This window comes from Eublepharis macularius, chromosome 3 (genome assembly GCF_028583425.1).
Source record: "Eublepharis macularius isolate TG4126 chromosome 3, MPM_Emac_v1.0, whole genome shotgun sequence".
In the NCBI taxonomy this organism is placed as follows: domain Eukaryota; kingdom Metazoa; phylum Chordata; class Lepidosauria; order Squamata; family Eublepharidae; genus Eublepharis; species Eublepharis macularius.
This window is the reverse complement of record NC_072792.1, coordinates 158,558,446-158,581,364: the sequence shown is the minus strand read 5'-3', so window position 1 is coordinate 158,581,364 and position 22,919 is coordinate 158,558,446. Positions and strand designations below refer to the sequence as shown.

The window sequence follows — 22,919 nt, the reverse complement described above, 5'->3', positions numbered from 1 at the left end:
GCGCCACAGGCTGAACAATACAGGTAGCAATGCACCTTGGGAGTTGTAGTTCAACATCGGCCACAGTCTTCGGTTACTGGCTCACTTAGAACTACAATTCCCAGAAACAGCAAGGGAACGAAAGGACGTTACATAGGCTTGGCTGGTAAATACAGCGCTGATCGCTCCAAAGCGGTGACGGTTGAAGGGCGTTTCCCTCAGGTTGTCAGTCGAGTGAGGCCGGTTTTGCCTCGAGGGTATTGGAGAAGGGGAGGAATCGGTGTGGGATTGTCAGCCAGAATTTTTGTGTATGTTTTGGAATGATAAAAGTCTGCGACGCAATTGTTTAATTTTAAACAGTATTAAAAAGCTTTTTAAAAAAGTTTTTCTCTGGTGGGATGTTCAGTTTCATCGTTTCCCATTGTCCAGCGCCTAGCTATGTGTGAAGCTATGAATTAAAACGCATACCCCTCCCATAAGGTTGTGGTTGTAAATAAATATCGTGGGTGCGTGCAGCGTCGCTTGCTCCACAGGGTCCATTAGAAATGGGGAGTTACAAAGGTGAATTACACCCTAAAAATAAATATAATAAAGCCCTGTGGTACTTAAAAACTAAAAAATGCTGTATATAGTCTTCTATAATCCTATAAAGATGGCAATCATAAACTTTGCCAGATCCTGGAAGAAAGTTTCCTTACCTAGTATTTATTTATGGCTGGGAAGATTAGAAGAAATTTTTACTATGATAAAATTAACTTACTTATTTACAGATAGGAGTGAAAAAAAATTACTGTTTTCGGAGACAAATCTCATCAAAGATATCCAGCGGAAAATGTAGTGCTCATTGTAATGTTTTGGGAAGAATAACAAGAGACTGTCATCACTATTGCACAGTAATAGTTTACAGTTCGATCGGATTGCTTACTCACAAACAAACGTTACTGTGTGCAATAAATGGGCACCGGATTGCAGTCTGAAAGCACGCAGGGCACTGGCAGGGTAAATCATTACGAAAGATCACTGTCTGGAATGCCCTCTAGTGTGTAAAAACTCCCTGCAAAATTCCCTGCAAGTAGAAAACTAGCTGACTAAGCCGATGGTGGAACCTTCCTGCTGGTCTATCTTTCTACTTGCATGGTGTTCTTTTTGAAGGAATATTTAAAGGTGGGATCCACCCCCCGCAGCCCGAAGTGACGTAGTCCATTCTTGCTCCATATTCCCCTTCACGCGAACCACACTTTAGACTCCCTCAGAAATAATCCAGAGAAAGCACCCGTTTAGAACACTGTCGTTCAAATCATTCGAAATAATCAGATTCACTGGCACTTAAAAGCCTAACACGTTTTCATTCCCGCATAAACTTCCGTGGCCTAGAGCTCACTACTTAGAGCGCCTCGGAAGAAGTGGGCAGTAGTAACCGGAAGGTGTACATTATTGCTTGGCGCGGTGCCCGCGCTCCTTTTCGACGATCGACTGTTTGGCTCGCATCTCCGAACTACCGCTGATTTGTGTTCGGGAGGCACATTTCTCCCCCTCGCTTAGGCTAAAGCGGCCCTTCCGAGAAATCCGCGCAGTCGCTGTCGGGAGCCTCGCCTTGTCAAGAGAACCGGGAAGCGCGTGCAGGGCTGTAAATTCCGTGGCTGGCCCAGGTGAGTCGTTCTCTGTGGTTCGCCTTTGATTTTCAAACAAAACAGATCGTTTTTATGGCTTCTCAAACGGGATCTTCTCTTACGTAGAAGGTTGCCAACTTCCTCCTCCTTTCCTTCTAGCAGGGCAGGGCTCCTGTACTACCTTCGCTTGCAGAATTTCGGCTTGGAGTACCAATGCGGGGTGGGGAGGGAGACCGGGGATTTCCTCTGCCGTCCTGTTACCTAGTTCAGTAAAGATTGCCAATTACTACCAATGGCCTCTGTACTTCTTAAAATTACGCTTGGATTTTACTTAATTAAGGTTCTAAGTCCTAAGGACTGGAAGTAAGCCCCATTGAATAACAGGGAACTTAATTTTGAATGGGGCTTTAGAGTTTTAAAAAATACTTGAGGATTGGCGGGGGTAAATTTTGATCTTGTTGCTGCACTGATCTCTTCACACTTTCACTCTTGCAGTATTTTTTTAAAACACAGTTATGTTGATAATCAAGGAAATCAACTCTAGGCAGTTTCACATTATTTATTCTAGGATCAAGGATGGCTGATGAGTCATAGGGGGGAAGGCTTGAGCAAGCCTTTTGAGAGCTGATTCCAACATTGGGTTTGACATTCGCACAATGCCTTTTAAAGGCGTGAACTGCATGAAAAAATTCTGGGGACATTTTATGAACAGGATCTTAGGAATTCTGCCTCAAACCTTGTTTAGGCTGCAATGCTAAGAAACATTCTTGAGAGTTAGTTAAAATAAAATGGGACTTACTTCTGAGAAGACCTGCTCCTTTAGTATTGCTTCCCCCTCCCCATATTTGTCCATATAACATCTCCCTTTGTGCAAGCAGTGGGTCAGGATAGTAGCTTCTAAATCTCAGTCACTTGTGCTATCTTCAGAACTGAAATAAATTGCTGGGACTTGGATTCAGGAGGATTGCTTTACTACTACAAATGCCAACACAGACTCCCCTGAACATACACAGCTGTGCAAGCTAACCTGAGATAGCCTGATGCTAACAGGATGGAGCTCCTATGCCTTTAACAGTTCATTAATAGCAGGGTGGATTTGATTTAAATCAAACTGATTTAATTGAATCACGATTTAAATCACTAGTCATTAAGGCTTGATTTAAATCATAGTTTTCTACATGAAGACTAATTCTTGCTGGTATAACTTTAATATGCAAGTAGATGCCTGCCTTACCGATAGGTAAAGGAACTTCATTAAAGTATTCCCAAACTGGGTCTCTTTTACGGCCTGCTGCCATTATAGGTTTTTTCCCCCAAGGAAAGAATGTGATAAACCTCAGGTCATACACACAAAAGATCCAAAGACTTGTGCAGTATTGTGCTCAAAAGGTTTCACTTTCATTTTGTACTGCTTGCCCCTCCCACCTCACACTTAGTTTCTTCTTGTGCAGATCTATTCCACTCCAAACCATCAGAAAAATATTGTTTCTGTTCACTGCACTTCTTGAAACTTAGCACTGGAGGGGTTGATTCTGTCTTCATAGGTTTGTAGAACAATAGGATTAAGGTCTTTTTCTCAACTCTGTTCATGTTATAACATTTTTGCTGTGAAGAAGAGGCATGTGATCTCTGCTGAGCTAACACAAATTCAGTTTTGAGAACTGTAAAACCAAGCATCTGTGATAATATCTTGTAGGCAGAGAAACTGCCCAATAATCTTACAAAAACCTCTGGAAGAGCATGACATTGTGAATGGATTAATGGAATTTATTTACCAACAAAATCAAACATATACAGCCTTATTCTACATAATTAAAAACTAATCTTTATTTCATGATGGAATAACCTTTGGATGGTAATATATTTTCCTCAAAAAGCATTTTATTTTAAAAAAATCCGATTTAAATCAAAAAAATCCGATTGTTTTGATTTTTTTAAAAAAATCATTGATTTTTATCCACCCTGATTAATAGCAAACTTCAACTGGTGCAGTTTTTCTTGCGCTGGTGTGACAGTTAACACCTAATTCCCTTGTCTATATATTTATTAACATACATAAATTCTGCCCTCCTTTATATATGTGGTCACCCTAACCTGTAGTGTTTCTTAGATTTATTATTTAATGTACATGTGGCATTTTTATCCTGTCCTTGGTTTCCCCACCATCTGTTTTATATCCTTGCAGCAACCCTACAAAATAGGGGAGGCTGAAAATGATAACCCATGAGTGACTTGGCTAAGGCCACCTCTGTCTTCATCATGAGATAATTTCAAGTAACAAAGAGAACACCAAATCTCCCATATGTACTGAGCCTAAGTTTCCCCCCCTGCTTTATCTGGCAGTGCATACTTGTTGCCGATTCTAGGACAACCAACTCCTTTACCTCTATGAGGAAGGAACCCATGAATAATATAAAATATTTGTGAAAACAGAGCCTACTGTGTTGATCCGCTATCAGTAAATGTGGTGGAAGGCATTGGTTAGGGCTGGGCATACTTTGAGTAAATCCCATTTTATTCAGTGGGACTTTTCTGTGAGGAAACCTAGGAGTTTGTAGTAGATTGGCTTTCTTCTGCTTGGTTTAGAAGCATATACATTTGACATGTGATCTTGAATATCCCACATGGCGACTAGGTTACTAATTTATGTTGAAAGAGCTCCTTGATGCAATTTAACATTACCCCAAAATAATTTTTTCATGAAGAGTGGTTCTGATTTAAAGCTAGCAAAAATGTCAGAAAAGCAGCCACAGAGAAGATTATAGGTTTATGTGCCTCTGGCTTGATTTAAGAGAGCCAGTGTGGTATAATGGTTATAGAATGCCAGTCTAGGATCTGGAACACCTGGATTCAGATTCCCACTGTGCGATGGAAGCTTGCTGGGTGACCTTGGGCCAGTCACAAACTCAGCCTAACCTACCTAACAGGGTTCTTGGGATTTCTTTAGGAATTCTTTCCCATGGGTTGAAATAATAAAGATTGTCATGGATAAATCTCAAATGTAGAATTGGAAGGTTGTTGTGGGTTTTCCGGGCTGTATTGCCGTGGTCTTGGCATTGTAGTTCCTACAATGCCAAGACCACGGCAATACAGCCCGGAAAACCCACAACAACCATCGTTCTCCAGCCGTGAAAGCCTTCGACAATACGTAGAATTGGAACTTGGAGAGGATTGATAAGGAAGTGTCAAGTCAGCTACGTCTGCGTTTGTGAATGTACATTGAGTGGTACTTAACAATTTTAGGGGACTTTTGAAAAAAAGCTCCCTTGCGGACATTATTGTGCAGACACAAGTTCCGGGACAGTGCTACTGAATGTCTTTTCTTTTGGTACCTTTTCTTCTGGTACCTTCGTAACGTTTCTAGATGCAGGCTCTAATCCATGAATGTTTATGGTAGAATAAAAACGTACTCATCTTTAAAGAGCCACAAGACTCCAATATATTTTGTAATATTTGTTTATGTTTGTGTTTGGCCAAGTGTTACTGGAAATAGAAGGCAAATCTACTGTGCTGCATCAGATCGCCGGAGAGAGAGACTGCACCTCACGGCCCTTCAGTTTCAGTAACCTCACAGCACTCTTTCTTTTTGCCATTTCTTCGTGACAGAGGCCAGTTATCCATTTAGGAAGCATTCATTGCCATTAAAGGTATATTAATGTTCTTTTTGTCAAATTCTGGATGCTGGTCCAGTATCACCACAGTTAAGACAAAACCACAGTGACAGACCTGTATTTAGAGGGGGAAGTCACAGCACGCCGCCTTTTGAATTGGAGATTTGCTTTTGCAGGATGCCAGAGCCAATTTTTACCAACTGTGGATTCTTCCTGAAACTGAAAAAATTAACCATCAAAAGGAAGAACTTGCTGAAGGATTGCATTAAAGAAAATGGTGGGCAGATAACGTTTTCAGTAAATGCTGAGGTAAGTTTTGTATTGATGTCTGGGCAGGTCAAGTCTAGTGGCATCTTAAACTCTTAATGAATTTATTGTGACATAAGTTTTTGTGAGTGAAAGCCCGTGAAGGCTTCTTTCTCGGTAAGTGTTAGTCTTTAAAGTGCTGCAAGAGTCTTTAGGGCTTTTTAACCAGCTGCAATTCAAGGAGAGAGAACTTAAATAGGAGAGCAGGATTCTACCAGTTTGCCACACCCTGGTAGGAGTTCCGTAGAACGTTCTACACACAAGCAATTCTACATTTTAAACATCTAATACTAATTTGATTTCAGTGCACTCACGTTGTCACCGATGATGCCAATACACTCAGTGCTGTTCACTTGAAAGCCATCCAGAAGAAGCAGCTGCCCATTGTAGGTGTTGATTTCATATGGGACTCAGTCAAAGAAAACAGACTTTTACCACCTTTAAACTGTGAGCCCTTGAAGACATCAGAAAATACAACTGGTAAGGGAAGCTCTTAGTGGACTAATAGGTTTGCCAGGTACCCGTAGGCTTCTGGTGGGAGGTAAGGGGACCCGGAACTCATTGGAGACGTGATCTTCTTGGGCCCTCACATGATGATGTCACTTCCAGAAGTGACATCATCACGTTGGCTGCAGGAGCACTCCCTTGCTTTCATAATCAGCCCCTGCAAAGTGCACGAGATTCCCATGGCCGGAGTCGATGATTTCACTTCAGAAAGTGATGTCATCTCACCCCACCAGGAGCTCACCTGCCATGCTCTTTTCTGGGTTGCCTACTGGTGGTGGGCAAATGCCAGGTGGCTTGCTACCTCCTGCCAATTGCCAGAGAGCGACAAGCAACAGGGCAAACCAAAGGACTTTTACCTGACACCAGTAGGCACCTGGGAACCCTATGGACTAGTAACCTTGATTCAAAAATTATTGCATTTACAAATAAACAAAAAATGTTTTTGAACAAAATGACTGGGGCTGTAAACTTCTCACACCTGATCCCTGCCTGCTTATGAGTACATAATAATAGTTTCATCAGAGACTTCTCAAATATTGTTGCACCTAGGGCTATATGATGTGTGCAAATTACAAATATGTACATGCATTTAAAAATACCTGTATTATGTATGCAAATATTGTATATCATCATTGACTGTTCAGGATAACATTTGCTTAGCTTCAATAATTCTCCAGCACCTGAAGTTCTCATGCTCTTCAGGGAGTCTCCTGTAGACACTTTTGAAAGATGCATGAATAGTACTCAGGTTGATTCTCATTTATCATTTTATGCTTGTCCACACTGAGCTGGAAGAAGAATTGAAATTAGGTGGCAGTGTCAAAAGCCCTCCTGAATAATTTTGCCTTGTACAGCTTGTGGAATCTCAACAAAGGAGATGGTAACAAGTTCCATAAAATAGCAACATCCACTGATAAGCCCTAGGTTTAGCAATGATCATTCTAATTACTCTACTGGAGGGACTAATCAAAAAGTATTGGTCTGAAGAGCACGGCTGTTACATGAGTTAATACTGTGATGTCTTGTGTTCAAAGAAGAGAAAAAGTTTGGTAGGGAACAGTAAGCTCTGGCCAAACAGGATTGTAAGGGGAATATCTCCTCTCTACAAGAGCTTTTTCTTATCTGCAGAATGCCATTTTTAGACTTTTCTTTGAATTCTGCACAAACTTTCTCAACTAGCAAGGATGCTAGTTTTATTTTCTTCTCTTTCCTGTTTGGTTTGTTAGTTCTATTAATAAAGCTTTTGTTACTCTAATCAGGTCAGAGTCCAAACTGCTGCATAGATACTCTGCTAACAGAGACTGGGACAGGTGGTCCTGCAGGTATGTGGATCTGAGACCATGAATAGTTTTAAAGGTAACAATCTGCACCTTGAATTGAATTTGAAAACAAACCATCGTTCGGTATGTGTGAAGGAGTTGGTCCGGGCTGATCTATTTTGTACCAGATGAAGTTTCCCAATTGACTTCAAGGGCAGTCTCACACAGTGTATGTTATAGTAGTCTAGCCTTGAGGTTACTGTTGCATAGATAAGTATGACCAGATTCTCTGGCTGCAAGAATGAGCAAATGTAGTAATTCCATATTAAACCATTGACTGAACCAATCTGACTCGAAAAAGTGTCCAAAAACATAAGCCTATAAGTTCTGTGCCTGACCTAATTACAGCGCCTCATATCTGTAGCCCTCTCTTACCTGGTTCTAAAATTTTGTTTTTAAAACAAATGTGCAGATATATAATATCAAAGCCAATTTTTATTTTACATCCTATTTTATAGCCTACATGATGGCAGTCATTTGAAAAGGGAACTTATCACCTGGGTTTCTCACTAAAGTTGTCTTTGTAAGTATGGATGTTGAAGAGATGAGGTCGCTGCTCCTTTTGTTTGGAAAGGGCAAAGTAACAGAATTAAAAGGCAAGATTCATAGCAAAAATATTCTTATGGTGCCTGATGAAGCTCTGTTTTTGAAATAAGGAGACTAGGCCAAGCCACTACTCAGGAGGCCACATAGGGGATCTTGTGTAGTCAATCTGAGCTCCTTGAAAGGCAGAATAAATATAACAGGAATAACAACAACAACACTAATATCAATGTAGCAATCTTTTTCTGATATGGGTTGCATACAGTGCAATCCTGTGCAGAGCTAGTCTAATCTAAAGCCATTCGAAACTTACATGATATTATTTCTGATGTAAAGCAGGATTTCAGGAGGCAGAACGTTACAGAATATAAAGCAAAACCCTAGATTGCTCTGTATGTAATGATTGATTATCCCATATATATTTTATATTATGTTACCAATCAAGAAAATCAGTTTTTCAAATGCTGAATGTTCTTCTTGATTTTAAGATTTGCCAGTATTCATATAAGAGGTGTAATTAATTCTGGCAAACTTAAGGGAAATAATTATTGTCATAACAATAGATGTGAAGATCATCTCTGTTTGTGAGGAAGACAGTTTTCTGACTGTGTTAAATGGCCTATTGGATGAGAGCAAGTCAAGTGACAGCAGCGAGTCAAGTGACAGCCGCAGCGCAGATGAACTAAGGTAAATTTGCTGATGTTGTTATTTAAAGAAGAAAACAAAGCCTTCCGCCCTGCACATTTGCTGTAACTGGAACTGCTGCCTTGTTAAGTTTTTTTATTCCTATGGTGTTTTAAGTGGATTTAAGCAATGTGCAATTGTCAGGTGTTCTTTGAACCAATATACTTTGAACACATTACTTGTGGGGCAGTGGACAGAATGTGGGATTTCAGTCCGACTGGCTCAGCCTCGGCTCCCAACTCAGCTATGAATCTTATTGAGTGACCTTGGGCCTATCACCAACCATCAGCCTAACATGTCTTTATTTTTATTTTTTTATTTATTTTATAGCCTGCCTTTCTCACTGAGACCCAAGGCAAATCACACAGTGCAAGTGTGTAGGTTGTGACTAGGGTGGCCAAGAGAAAAAAAAAAGTTCTGTTCCTTTAATAGAGGCTTAAAGCGTAGAAACATTTACAAAAAAATGGTTTAATTCCCCAGAGAAGTAGGAACCAAAAAAAAGCCATCCAGAACAGAAGCCTTCAAACAGTTTCCTTCTACCCCTTCCCCTACATACTCCCAACCCTGGTTTTATATCTGTCTTGGTCTTTATCATTAAAAATGGCAGGCGCAAAGACATAATCAATTCCTGTCAGCTCTCGTGGTCCACATAATGTTATGTATGAGAGCAGGAAAGGACCTACCTGGCCCTTACAAGTTTTGTTTGTAGGTTGTGTTTTCAGAATTAAAAATCTTGTCAATGTATAATGAATAACTCCCTGGTAACATCACCTGGTAAATTAGCCCATTAAGCCTCTATTAAAAGGACAGGACATTTTTTCTCCAGGCTATTGGCAACTCTTGTGCCTATTATTATTGTTGTTATTATTGTTATTATTAACCTAGTTAATAGTGACACTTTATTGTTTCAGTTAGGCTGCTGGCTTTCATGCAAGTAGGCTTAATTACATTCAATAATGATAAAGAGCCTGATTTTCTTCTATTGGTTTCAGATGGTTTTCAGATAATGATAAAGATATTCCTTATTTTCCTGAAGACTTTGAGATTGCAAAGTATGATGTCCTCGAAAAGGTAAGAACTTGTTTTTGCCGTTTTAATGTTCAGCCTTGGCAGCGCTCTGCCATACTGAACCTAAATAACATATGTATCTTGGAGTACCTTCAAAACTAACAAATTTATTATGGCATAAGCTTATCTGAGGCGGCGTCCACCTTGTCATATGCGTGCTGACCTGGACACCAGCCCTTCTTGCAAAATGGTCCCATCAGATCTTGATTATCCTTGACATGATTCCATCAGTAAGGAAATCTGTTCATGAGCTGTAAACTAGTGCTATGACTTGATTACAGTGCTATTGCTGTGTTTCAAGTGGGATGGTAATTAGTTTCTCTGGAATTATCATTCTTTAAAATGCCCCAAGTTCAATTGTGATTGAAATTTACATGTGAATTCTGACAACTTTAGGGAAGGTTGGGAAATTCAGGGAGATATCAGATATGCTTTAGTAAATGTTCACAGCCACCTAAAGGTGATTGCCACAGTTAACTTGAACATGTCCAAAAAGAAGGGAAATGCTGGTTTCACAGAATTCAGGACTTTAAGCGTTCATGTGTGACAATATTCACTACATTCTCAGTAGTTGCTGTGATATGAATCTAGGAGCTTTTCTATACACTTGACTTATTCCTGATTTTTTAAGCAGTTGATCCCCAAGCACTGGAAGCGGTTTGGGTGTAGTTCTTCTGATCGCCTGCCCTCCCTTTGCATTTTTACAGTTATGGAGATGGTTTATTTTGTGTTGCACGTTCCTTAAATAATTAGGATTTTCAGGTTGGGTAGTTGTATGAGTCTGTTTGTAGCAGCAGAAAACAGCAAGAAAACAGCACCTATAAGACTAACAAAATTTGTGGAACGTTATGAGCTTTCGTGTTGTTCTGAAGAAGTGTGCTGTGGCTCATGAAAGCTCATACCCTACTACAGATCTTTTTAGTCTTATAGGTGCTTCTGGCCTCTCGCTCTTTTCTACTAGGATTTTCAAGTGAGGGTGCTGTTGTCATGGGTGGCATCATCAGTGATGTCACAACACACACACATACACTTTTTATCTTTTACTCAAACTTACAATGTTATAGCAATATAAGTGCTGGATTTACAAAAAAAGATTGAAAATGAACACATGGGGAGGTCTTTGCATGGGGAAGCCTAAAAGTTCCACCATCCATACCTAAGCACCCCCCCCCCCCCGCCACCGCATTCCAAACTGGAAAGCCCCACCCAGCCTGACCCAGAGCGAGGAGGTAGAGGCCAGCACTGATGGTGCAAATTGACCTCTCTTGGGACTGAGCCTGGGGCAGCAGTGACTACGTGCTTTTCAAACCACTCTGCTTTTTCTGATGCCAGAAGCGGCCACCTCCCCACTCCCCTGGGCCCCTAGAGCTGTTGTAATATTTTTTAAATCATCACTTTCATGGTGTTATATCAGCCTACCATTGTAACAATACATGCAGCAGATTCTCTGAATTCCCAGCTTTCGTTTTTTTAAAAAAGTAAGTTTCTAGTCCCTTTCCTTGCAGAGCTATAAGAAAAAGGCATATCTCTGCAATGAAACAGGCTAGAGAGTTACCTTTTTTTTTAAATGAAAGCTGGGAGTTCAGAGTATCTGTTGCATGTATTGTTTCAATGGCAGGTCAATATAATGCTATGAAAGTGTTGTGTTCTTTTAAAGATAGAACACAAAAACAGGAGAGAGGGAGGATGATGATGAACATCCAATCATCAAAAAGTGGGTTAGAGGTGGGTGGGAATGGGTGGGACAAACAAAACCAAAAGAAACATTATGCACAAGGAAAAAATTGACTCAGAATCAGTTTCCAGAAAAAATATCAGGGTAAAAGCTGTCTCAAAAGAACCAGGAAAAAAATGGGGAAAACCCAAAAAACTCAGTGAAAACTAAAGGCAAAAAAGTGTGTGTGTGTAAATCAAGGGATATATCAAAGCTGTATGGGTCTGGAACCAATGGTAGAAACCTGTGTAGAAAACCCCTAGCAGTGAAGAAAAAAAATGCTACTATTGGCTGTATCTTCCTTAACCATGATATCTGGTTATATATGTGAAAGGTATTCTGAAGTGGTGGCTCGCTAGCAAAAAATACCCAAATTATCATATCAAATCCCTTGGTTGGTTATTGCAGAAAAGAACAGTATTTTATGATGGGTGTTTCGTGGTATGCTAGGCAGCTCATTTGGGTGAGTTTCATGTGATGGGCTCTGTTAATTAATTTCAAGTTAGAAATTAATTAAAACACCATTTTTCAGGTTTCAGCACATGGTGAATATGCTGTTGTTGAACTTCAGTGTGCTTCTCAGTTTCGGGATCACCTCTTCCTCATATGCACACATTACAGTGTATTAGATGGAGTCCAGGTAGGTTGTGGGATTTCTGTAATGATCACAACAAGTTAATTCGTTTCTTCAGTGGCTTGAGTACAATATTCAACTCGCTAAGGTGGTCACTGGCTCTTTTTTACATTAAAATCCCTAGCGGTAGTAAGATGACAAATGACTGTGCTAAGGCATCAGCTTCCGGTCACCATAAGGATGAGAACTGTAAATCACAGCCTGTATATCAGTAGTTATTAGTCATTTCCAAACATTCCAGTTAGTTAGAATGGATGGTTTGGGGGAGGGAGCAGGACTGGAACAGCAAGCACCATATCAGCCTGTGCGTATTCTAGAGCCTGTGTGTGCCCTGGCTCAATATGTGTATTCCAGTGAATGCGTGTAGGTTGGATGGGCAGGGCTTATCGCTGCAATCTTCCTTTTCCACTACACCAGACGTAGAGGATATGGAAAGGCCAGGGTGTTTGTTGGACTGATATCCCATCCTTTGTTTATGCCAATTTAACTATGGAACTCAAACCCATGAGCTGCACCACGGCAATGAAAAAAACATATTATGCTTGGCATACAAGATAGAACTGGTACGCTCTGACTCTGCCACCTCAGCCTGCCCCAGCCTCCTTTTCTATGTAAGCTGGGAGCAGGCTTGTTCAAGGTCTACTGCACTAATAGTATTGAAACACCCTTAGGATGCTCTGTTTCGGTTATACCTGACTGATAAGACTGAAGAGCAACCCTTGATCAGACCAGCTGATCCTTCTGCTTCAGCACCCTGTTTCTCACTGAGCCAAACTGATGCCCCAGGAAGGTCTATAAGAGGGCACAGAGTCCAAGCCCCTATTGTTGCTCTTCGGCTGTATTATTCAGAGGCTTATTGCCTCTAAGCATGCAAGTTCTGTTTAATCATCATGGCAGATAACTGCTGCTGCATCTGTCCTGCATGAATTTCCTAATCCCCTTTTAAAGCCATCCAAGTTAGTGGCCGTCATTACATCCTGTTGCAGTGAGTTCCACAAGTTAATTACATATCGTTTGCAGAAATACTTTCTTCTGAATGTTCTGAATCCAACAGTCCATCAATTTTAGCAGAGACCCCTGAATTCTAATGTTATAGGAGAGGTGAAAAAAGTTCTCACCCCTTTTTTCCACCATTTCCTCTGTCTTTACAGAGGTTGCTCAAATTCCCTGTTATGGTACTGTTTTGGATAACATCGGCATTGTAGAGTCAGCTGGGGCTGTTTCTGTGCCTAGATCCATAGCTGTAGTATTCTATTGATATAGTTAAGTTTGATCCTAGGCATTTGAGCTTCAAAGCATCAATAAAGCCACAAGTTGCCCACTTCGCTAAACATGTTAAAAGTTCAATTGTTCAAAAGAACATCTGAGTTTTAAACTGGTTTGAATCCAGCTGACATGACTTCCTTCAGAGAAACAGGAACATTAAAGTTCAGTGAGTGTGCTCAATCTTATTGACAGAAGTCTCTAGATCTCTCTTAGAGCTAAATTTCAAAGCGTTCCCTGCCTGCAAACTCTGCCACTTAAACAGGTTTGGGAGCAGGCTTACATGCCTTTTAAACCATAGCCAGTTACCCCCTAGCACAAGATAAACTAGAATTTTTGTGACAGGATGATTTTGTGAAACGTTTATGCATTTTTGACACAGGACCAAAAGCAATATGCACCGGCTAACACTTCTGAGGAGGCACGAAGAGCCTATGAGCTTTGTATTGAACATCTGAAGAAAGCAGATTTTGAATTAAGAAAAGACTTTCCACATGAAGCAGAGCATTTAGCTTCAACAAAATTACAAGAGGTTAGCAAAGTTTTTAATTCTTGTCCCGTTAATTAATATTATTTTTCAGATCTAGAAGTATGAGGCCTCTCTTCAACATGAACATTGTCATATGCCTCTTGCATACAATGAAGCTAAAGAAGATGGCTGCTCTGTGTTACCTAAACTGCTATTTATTTGAAGGCCCCATAACAAGTGAAGGCATCCTCGCCAGGTCTTTTTTTCAGGGGGAACCTCTTGAAAATAATCAGCAATAGTGCTCGAAAATAATATGATTTCCAAGAATCCTGTGTGTTTCTTCCTCATTTCCCTCTTGAGAGTTCCACCACCTCTTTTCCCAGAAAAAAAACCCTGATCCTCGCACTAGCACAAAACAAATACATCTATTGTTGGGTATTTAAAACAATATATTGGGAACTTTAACCTGTGTTATACCAAGATCTAGATTCAGCACATCACCCAAAAGATTGAGGGGGAATGAGCATTCTTAATCAAAAGGTTTTTATTGAATAAACACTCAAGAAGAAGCCAAATTAAATAATTGTTATGAGAAAGTGTGGAGGAGAGATTTTAAAATAGAAGACTCAAAAATATTTCCCTAACATCTTACTAGTCTATAAGGGAAAATGACAAAAGGCTGGAGGAGGGAAAATCAGGGCATACAACCTGTCCTGTAGAGTGTTGAAATCCTGTACAGTCTTGATGTGGAGAGTGGAAGAAAGGAGTGTAGAGACAGAGACCACTTTGTGTCTCTATGGAACTCATGCCAAATCACACAGGGGCAGTCACTGGCCAGTCAGGAAAATCTGCCGCAAAGTATTAGGGATTAGAGGAGGTGCTATATTTATACTGTAAAAATGCTGGAGGTGCTAGGATCAGGTTGCTTAGTTTGAATTCTGTTAGGTGATTTAACATTAACTGTCAGGTGGAAGAATGTGGGGCGGTCAACTCATACAGATGTTCATAATCTGGAATATGCTGACATAGGCAGTGATAAGTGAACAAAAGACTGGAAGTGACAGCTGGCTCTCTCTGGGAGGATGACTGGTTTCTTATAAGGTGATTAGCTGCTAGATCTTGCCCTGCATTAAAGCTATCAGAAAACCTAATTCTGGAGAATCGCCCAAATTTCAAGTGGGGAGGAAGCTGATATGAGAGCTTCTAGATAGACTCTACTTCTGTTGTCTGCTTGTTAGTGCCTGGAGGTTGTTAAGAGAGTTACTGGAAGCTTGCCCTTTACTTCTTCTGATCTGCTGCTGAATTCAGGGGATTCACAAAGTCTGTGCTGTACATGTAGCCAGAGCTTTTGAAGTTATCTGGTTGGGTGATTAACAGGGTTAGGGCAGGGCAGGAATATTCCTGCTTAGTCATTAAGATATGGGGGGAAACTGGCTGGAATCAATCTGTTGCATATTGTTTTGGAAATACTCATCATTCATGATGGTCAAATTGCTTGGGAGGAGGCTTCAAAGACCTTTGGAGGATGGCCTTCTGGTTTAATCTCTCATAGGATGGGCTTTGCGTGATTGATGGATGAGCTGCCTTGTATTCCATGCACCCTTGGCATGACTCCCTGCTGTTTGATAGTGGTGTGATACAGGTTCTATCTTTTTTTTTCTAGACTCATGTTGAGACAGGAATCAAAATGGCAGTTCCCTTGAGGGTCCTGGGGGCTACATCTGGCGACCGCTTTTTTTCTGTTCCCAGGGTCAACTTGGGGCCCCAGGGTCTCTGGCCAATCACATTGCTTCTACCCGGAATGGAAATAGGAGAAATTAAGAAGAAGTGCAATGCAATATGAGCTAGGAATTTGCTAAATGCGATGTGCACTTTCTATTTCCAAACTTGTCTTCTACAAATGGCTTGAGAGAAAAGGGCATGACAGACAAACTCCTTTTTTGTAGCTTATCAATTAGGTGGCTAAGCCTGGAAAAAAATGGTTTAATGTATGGAAATAAGCAGTTGAAGTTTTTGATGGCAAGAAGGTAAATAACATCACTGGTCAATAACATTCCATTAAGCCTGTATTAAAGGGTCAGAAAATTTTTCTCCAGGGCTGCTAGCAATCCCCAGATGGCGCCAAAAATGCATTTTAACTACTTGACTGCTGTTTCTGTCTATAAGATTAGTTTTTACTATGAATTGCTATTTAAGAATGATTACTTTGCAGTGTCCTGATTTCTGTGGTATATTGCAGATGCTTGTTGAAGAAGCCATCAATTGCAGCACATTGTCTGAAGAAGTTGGTGTGTTCGTGGAACTGATCTGGGCTGAAGCACTCGGGTTCTTGAACCATCTGTTACTTAAGCCAGTAACTAGCATCAGCCTAAATGATGTAAGGCCATTCCTCTTGAAAACTTTTGCTCCCTACTCAATAGAATAGGGAGTAATAGAAGTGCTATGGCAAGCAAATGTATTTTCTCTTTCTAGATGTTGGCATCCAGCTAGGTTGGGATTAAACATGGCAGTGTGTTAATTGCATAAAGGACAAGCAGTTCTGCCTTGTTTTTCCTCTTCTGTTCTGGCTGCACTTGCTTGTGGTGTGATCCCATGAGGCTGTGGGATGCATGACTTTGCTGCAACCAGATGGGCAGAGCTAGTTGTGTTGGTTTTTCTAACCCAAGTGTTGTTCTTCCAGCAGTGCTGATTGGGTGGGAGAAGACCATGGGATCATCTTCACCTGCATGGGTTCCATATTCTTGCATGGACTACAGCCACATGAAATTGGGCCTTGAAGAAATGGCTCCTATCTGGAATGCCTCCTCAGAATTGCAAAATGTTGAAGGAGACCTGTCCATGCATTCCCTCATTAGGATACCTCAGAGCCAAGCTACAAGTGACGCCTGACACAGGTTGGATACTTTTCAGCTTCCGTCAAGTTTTTATGGGAAATGTAGGCATCCTGGTCTTGCAGCTTGGCTCTTCGACTGCTGTCCAATGGACTTTTCAACTGTCACTTGTCCAACATTCCACCAAGCTGCCTACGTTTCCCATAAAAACTTGACGGAACCTGACAAGTGTCCAACCTGTGTCAGGCGTCACTTGTAGTTTGGCTCTAAATGTGATCTGGGCACTGAAGCACTCAGTGTGTTTTAGTACTTCTATTTATTTATTTTATTTTGTTTTAAACATTTCTGTGCCACCTTTCCATGCAATACAAGGTGTCCAAGGCGGCAAACATTTCAGACATTAAAACAGCATTGAAAATACAAATATATATTAAAATATTTAAAACAAATAAAACTTAAACGTGCAGACAGAGGAGGGATAATAAGAGTTAGTGAAGGAACATCAAACACAACAAAAGTCTTCACCCACTGGTGGAAGACAATGATAGAGCGAGACAGATGAATTCCAAAACTTTGGTGCCATGACCAAGAAGGCCCTTTCTAAGGTTGCCACCCATCTAGCTTCAGATGACAGGGGCTTCTGGGTTGCCAGCTTCAGGTTGTGAAATTCCTGGAAATTTTAAGAGTGGAGCCTGAGGAAGGTCGAATTTGGGAAGGGGAGCAACTTCAGTGAGCTATAATGCCGTGGACTCTGATCACTGAAGCCTGGAGATGAGTTGTAATTCTGGAAGATCGCCAGCCATCACCTGGAGTGGTTAGTAGGTTCCTATGGGAGTAAGCCGTTCTTCTGCACCAGGTTGGGCATGGTCATTGCTCCTCTGTTGCATGGGATCCTTTTATCTTTAATCAAGATAGCATTTTTTTTTTAATGGCAAGATCCCACCCACTAGTGATTCAATGCACACCTGTTGCTTTTGTGATTGGCAAGCAGAATGTGTCGTATAGGTAACCGCTGAATATTGTTTGCAGTGTCATTGGGATAAGTGATGCATGCCATTCTTCCTCTCACACCCCCATGCTGGTGCTACTTTGTGAAGTTTTTCATTATCATTGAACATATTTTAGTGGCTGAGTACTCCCTTGCTCTATCAGTCCAACCTGGGTGCGCTTGCTTAGTTTTATATTTAAAGGCAAGAATCAAGAGAGGTATCTTTCCCTCCTCAAAACAAACTCTTGCTATTTTGTGAATGTTTCCATTTTCTGTGTATTGGAAGGCTGTGTGCTTGCCTTTTCCAGAGCGAAAGTGCCTTCCCTGATCTTCTTTTAAAGGGGTAAAGAGCAGCAGTGCTGTTCTACCCTCATCCTTCCTGTAAGGCCTGCATTTGACACTAATGTCTCTGATTTATATCAACAACAACAACATTCGATTTATATACCGCCTTTCAGGATAACTTAACACCCACTTAGAGCGGTTTACAAAGTATGTTATTATTATCCCCACAACAAAACACCCTGTGAGGTGGGTGAGGCTGAGAGAGCTCTGAGAGAGCTGTGACTGACCCAAGGTCACCCAGCTGGCTTCAAGCGGAGGAATGAGGAATCAAGCCCGGTTCTCCAGATTAGAATCCCGCACTCTTAACCACTACACCAAACTGGCTCAGTGAACTTGGGAACAGTGGGGAAAAGACTCAAGTGCCTCTGGGATACCCTTTCTCAGGTTTCTTCAATGAGCTCAAAAGTCTGTCTCGGCAGTGGCCTTCCTTTTTCATACTCTAGTGAACTTATTGGCTAATAAAGCTTTGGAAAATCCTATGGTTTTACTGAAGTAGCATTAACATCACCAAAAATGTGTATCTTAATGTACGAGTGTTTGCCGTTCACATTTTAAAAATGTAAACCGGGCACTATAAACTAAATAGCTTATTTTCTTAAAAGGTGAGCAAAGCAGAAGGCATTCTGCTTCAGACCAAGAAGGCATTGGATGAAGGGAAATCTCCCAGAGAGCTGACTGCACTGATAGAAGAATTCTACAAAATCATACCTCATAAAAGCAGGCTAGAAGACAACGTTTGCAAAAAGCTGTTATCTAACAAGCAGGATCTCTGCCAGGTAAGGTCTCTGATGAGCATTTGATGCCTATTTTCAGTGCCTTCAGTTGTAAAGCACTTGTAATCAGAATTATGTTTAGTGAATTTCACAGTGGTGACAGTATTGAGCATTAGAAAGTTCTAAAGTTCAAGTTCTAATAGATCAATCTAATAACAGATGTGAAAATATTGTTAAAGTAAAACATTTCCTAACAATGTGTGCATTAGTTCTTGGTTTTGGAAATCCTGTTTGTCAGGGCCAAGCTACAAGTGACGAATGACACTTGAACGGCAAGTGAACAGACTCACATGCATTCCTCCCTGTTCACATGGGATCAAGTGGAGCACAAGTGAACAGGGAGGAATACATGTGAGTCTGTTCACTTGCTGTTCAAGTGTCATTCATCACTTGTAGCTTGACCCTCCGAGAGTGCTACGTGCATGCTTTGTATGAAGCTGGTTCTGAGATTGTTTGATTTTTTTTCATCCCGAGGGAATGTGATAGGTTGAGCAGAGTGTTGCATCTCTCCAGGAATGCCACACAGGTTGCTCTGTGGTGTCTGCAATGAGCAACTGGGCAATTGGAATATATTATTTATTGCTGCTTCTCTGGTACAAAGATCATCCAAGTGTAAAGATCTATTGTTCGGTATCCTCGGGTTCAAACTAATCAGTCTGAATTACCTAGGCTTCTTTACTTATAGCAACCAATGAAAGATGAAGAACCCATCTTCTCCTGCAAATACTGAGCGTTGATTAGTATTTAATTAAAGTGAAAGGCTCTTGAGTATAGGCCCTCAGAACCTGGAAGATAGATTCGGTGTATATTCGGTATATTTAGACAGACTATCTTCCCAGTCTGGAGGTTAAAAAACCTCACTTGTGTTGCATCCTAAATATTGTTTTAATTGGCAGGTTGATAGGTCTCCCTTCTTTATCAGCTCTATTCTTTCATTCCCTTTACAATACCAACATAATTCAAATTGCTAATGTATAGGGAAGTATTAAGTCAGAGTTCTTTCATATTTGCATAGAGTTTGTTTATTTAGGAAGTGTGTCAGGCAACTAAGTTGAGAAATTTTAAAAATGCAGGTAATTACAATATCATAGACAATTAAAATATCATAAAACAGTAATCAGTAGTAGCATATAAATTCAATCAAGCCGTGCAAGAAGGCAGTAGCCATCATACTTTTTTTGTTATTAAATTCTGAGGTCTTCCAGAGTAAAAATGTCTTCAGTTTGCTTTGGCTTATAGGGAGATCACCAATCTCACTTTCGAAGAGAGGGAGTTACAGAATAAGCCTATGTCATTCGCAAATATTCCCTTTAATGTCTATTGGAGTGGGTGTTTTTTTGGATTTTACTGTTTTAGTATGCTCTCCCACATTTGTTTTCCTTCTTTTTCTGATTTTTTTTTAAGTTGGCAAATCTAGTTTTAATTATAATCTCCTCAGGGCAGGGTTTTTTTTTTTTGTAATGTTACTTTCTGGCATTTTATACATTGATAATACTAATTGTAACCTTATCTAGAAATGGAATATCTGTTGTCTATTATTTTTATAGCTAATCAGGGATATGCTGAATGTACATGAAACAAATCTGTTCAGTCCTAACCCGCCATCCCTTTCCAAGTACCGGGCTTTGGGGTGCAAGATAGAGGCTCTGGATGCAAGTAGTGAAGAGTTTAACAGAGTTAAACAGCAAGTTGTTCAAAGTAACTTCAGGTAAGTTTCAGTACTGAGACCTTGTTTCTAGTCTTGTAGCACCTAGTTTCAAAGTCTTTTTTTCCCCTAGTCACAGTTCTACAAAATCAGTTCTGAGAGACTCTTAAGAACTATTTCTTTAAAATGTGTGTGGGGGAATGTTCCATAAAGTGATGACTTGCTTTACTCCCAGGTACTCCTGGTCTCTTAGCCCTGCTGTAAGCATCTCTGCCCAGACCTTTTCTCCTGTCACAGTCTCTCATCACCACGCACTGAGATTACATTAGGCAGGATATACAATCGCATTTGTGTTTCTGTGTCTCTAGTGGCTGGCAATGAAATTAAAATGTGTCTTCTGCAAAAACTCATATAATCTCCATATTCATTTTAAAATGTCTTGCAGCAAATGTCCCGTAGAAGTTTTGCAAATATATAATGTCGGCAGAAGAAGAGAAATGGCTGCTTTTGAGAGTACTCTTGGCAACATCCAGTCCTTATTCCACACTTCATCTCCTTGCAACTTTGTTGGCATCCTTTCTCGGTAGTAGCTTGTGTTATCTGCTCACATTTTTGTACCTGCTTTTCTGCTCAGTATGTTTGCAGTCATGAATAGGAGAGTGCCACGGCAACTATCTAGCCATTCATCATTCTCTGGATGGCACTCTGTAGAGAGGTAAAAGGTATTCCTAATTAACAGCCAAAACAGTGTAAAGATGACTTGCTGTTTAGGATTCTTGGCAAGCAGGAGATCAATTATTGCTTCTGTCTCTTAACAGCACCAATAACAAGGAGTGAGGAATTATGGCCCTTTCTTCCCACATCCTTGCAGCCTCTTCCACCATTATATGCATATGAAGGTGGTGAGCTGCAGGTTGGGAGGAGGGATGAGAGCTTTCTTTGTAGTTCTTATTCCCTGATGCTGATTGATGGGGGAGAGAGTTGGACCATAGATTCCAGGAATCCTTCTTGCCTGCTTACCCTCTCCGATTCATGACATGCGTGGTACTAGTATCTAGAAACCATGTGTCTCTGTGTTGGGATGCTTTACAACATTAATCTTTCGTTTGCAGGGGCCTTCTCCTGCCAAAGGTGGTAGTTGAAGAACACGGCATCAAAAGAACTGATTCTGGAAACTTGGGTAGCGGCATTTATTTCAGCAATTCAATAAGGTTTGGAATATTTACTGATGGTAACATCTCTCTTTATGGTGGAAGAGTAATGATGTGTATCATTTTGGCAATATGTTTTAATATTACCGTCAGGGCAACTTCACGCTGCTTCTTGCACTTTCGAGAGAGAATATAATGAAGTGAAGAGTATTTGACTTGGGCCAGGGAGAGCCGAGTGCAAATCCTTGTTCACCCATGAAGCTCACGGAATGGTCATGGGCTAATCGCCTGCTTCAAAGAAAGAAATATACATGTGAGAGCAAGTGGCGTATAGTGGTTAGAGTACTGGACTAGGATATGGAAAACACAGGTTCAGATTTTCATTGTGCCAAGGAAGCTTGCTGGGGGACCTTAGGACAGTCACGAACTTTCAGCCCAACTTACCTCACTGATTTGTTATGAGGATAAAATGCAAGAGATGAGAACAACATAAGCTGCTTTGAGTCCCCATTGGAGGGAAAGTTGGGGTATAAATGAAGTAAATAAATAAATGTGTGCATTTGTCCCGTTGTAGAGAATAGAAGTGTTGGAGTAACTGTGTCAATGCTGCTATGTGAGCAGTAGTACACTCACAGTGCAGTCCTAAGTACAGTTAAACCTTTCTCATCTCATTGACTTCAGAGAACTTAGAACAGTGTAATACTGTTCAGGATTGTGCTATTAAAGTACGCTGAGTACCTTCTGCACCATCCTGTATGCCCCTCTTGAGCAAAAAATGAGATCTCTCTCATCACTTGTTTATACATCAATGGGGCAGGCACATGGACTGCAACCTTGGCTACCCTGTCATATCAAGCTTGGATGAGAAGACCAGTATGAGGTCAGAGATCAGACTGTGCGCTCCCCTGGGGTTCACATGCAGTCCAAAATGTCTTTTTTACAACTGAAGTGTTTAAACCATGGGCTAAGGAATTCTACTTAAAACATTTGTGTAAGAGTATTTTTTTTTTAATTTAACAGTACAAGCATCAAGTACTCTCAGCCTAATAAAATAGATGGAACTCGATTGCTATTGATTTGTGATGTAGCACTTGGAGGTTGTTTGGATACTTATCAGAAGGATATTTCATTAACTACTGCCCCGTCAGGCTATGACAGCATGCATGGAATTCGCAAGACAAAAGGCAGTGATTCAGCTTTCCAGGTACCAGATCTAAATAATCAAATTGTTTTGCTAGTGTGAAAAAGTAGCACCCCTTTCCCCCATGAAAGAAAGCTGTATGCAAATCATCACAGTGGCATACCTTACAGGGTTATTGCAAGGAAGGACTGCTGCAATCATATGAAATAAAATTGTGTATTCTGACAGAATGTACAAATAATATGTATAAATAATAATGTATGTATAAAGTGTATTGAATGCTGTAAAACAGTATGTAAATGTTTATCTTGATGATGAGACTTTCAAGGTTCGTTTAA

The 22,919-nt window shown here is 40.6% G+C and overlaps 1 protein-coding gene across 2 annotated transcripts in view; it reads left to right on the top strand.

Moving 5' to 3' along the window:
- Nucleotides 1–1,448: 1,448 nt before the first annotated feature.
- The window catches only part of PARP4 (poly(ADP-ribose) polymerase family member 4), a 72,134-nt gene continuing 50,663 nt past the window's right edge, over nt 1,449–22,919 (top strand). Inside the window, exons 1-15 of one of the 2 annotated variants that reach the window (XM_054973783.1) lie at nt 1,449–1,628; nt 5,068–5,236; nt 5,377–5,509; nt 5,812–5,986; nt 7,273–7,335; nt 8,439–8,562; nt 9,552–9,630; nt 11,874–11,981; nt 13,621–13,770; nt 15,947–16,084; nt 18,474–18,647; nt 20,192–20,352; nt 20,735–20,872; nt 21,402–21,500; nt 22,461–22,644. In XM_054973783.1, the coding sequence (XP_054829758.1) occupies nt 5,378–5,509; nt 5,812–5,986; nt 7,273–7,335; nt 8,439–8,562; nt 9,552–9,630; nt 11,874–11,981; nt 13,621–13,770; nt 15,947–16,084; nt 18,474–18,647; nt 20,192–20,352; nt 20,735–20,872; nt 21,402–21,500; nt 22,461–22,644 (1,725 nt within the window). In that variant the 5' untranslated portion in view covers nt 1,449–1,628; nt 5,068–5,236; nt 5,377. The remainder of the gene's footprint in view (nt 1,629–5,067; nt 5,237–5,376; nt 5,510–5,811; nt 5,987–7,272; nt 7,336–8,438; nt 8,563–9,551; nt 9,631–11,873; nt 11,982–13,620; nt 13,771–15,946; nt 16,085–18,473; nt 18,648–20,191; nt 20,353–20,734; nt 20,873–21,401; nt 21,501–22,460; nt 22,645–22,919) is intronic. The other variant, XM_054973782.1, reaches the window with a different exon arrangement.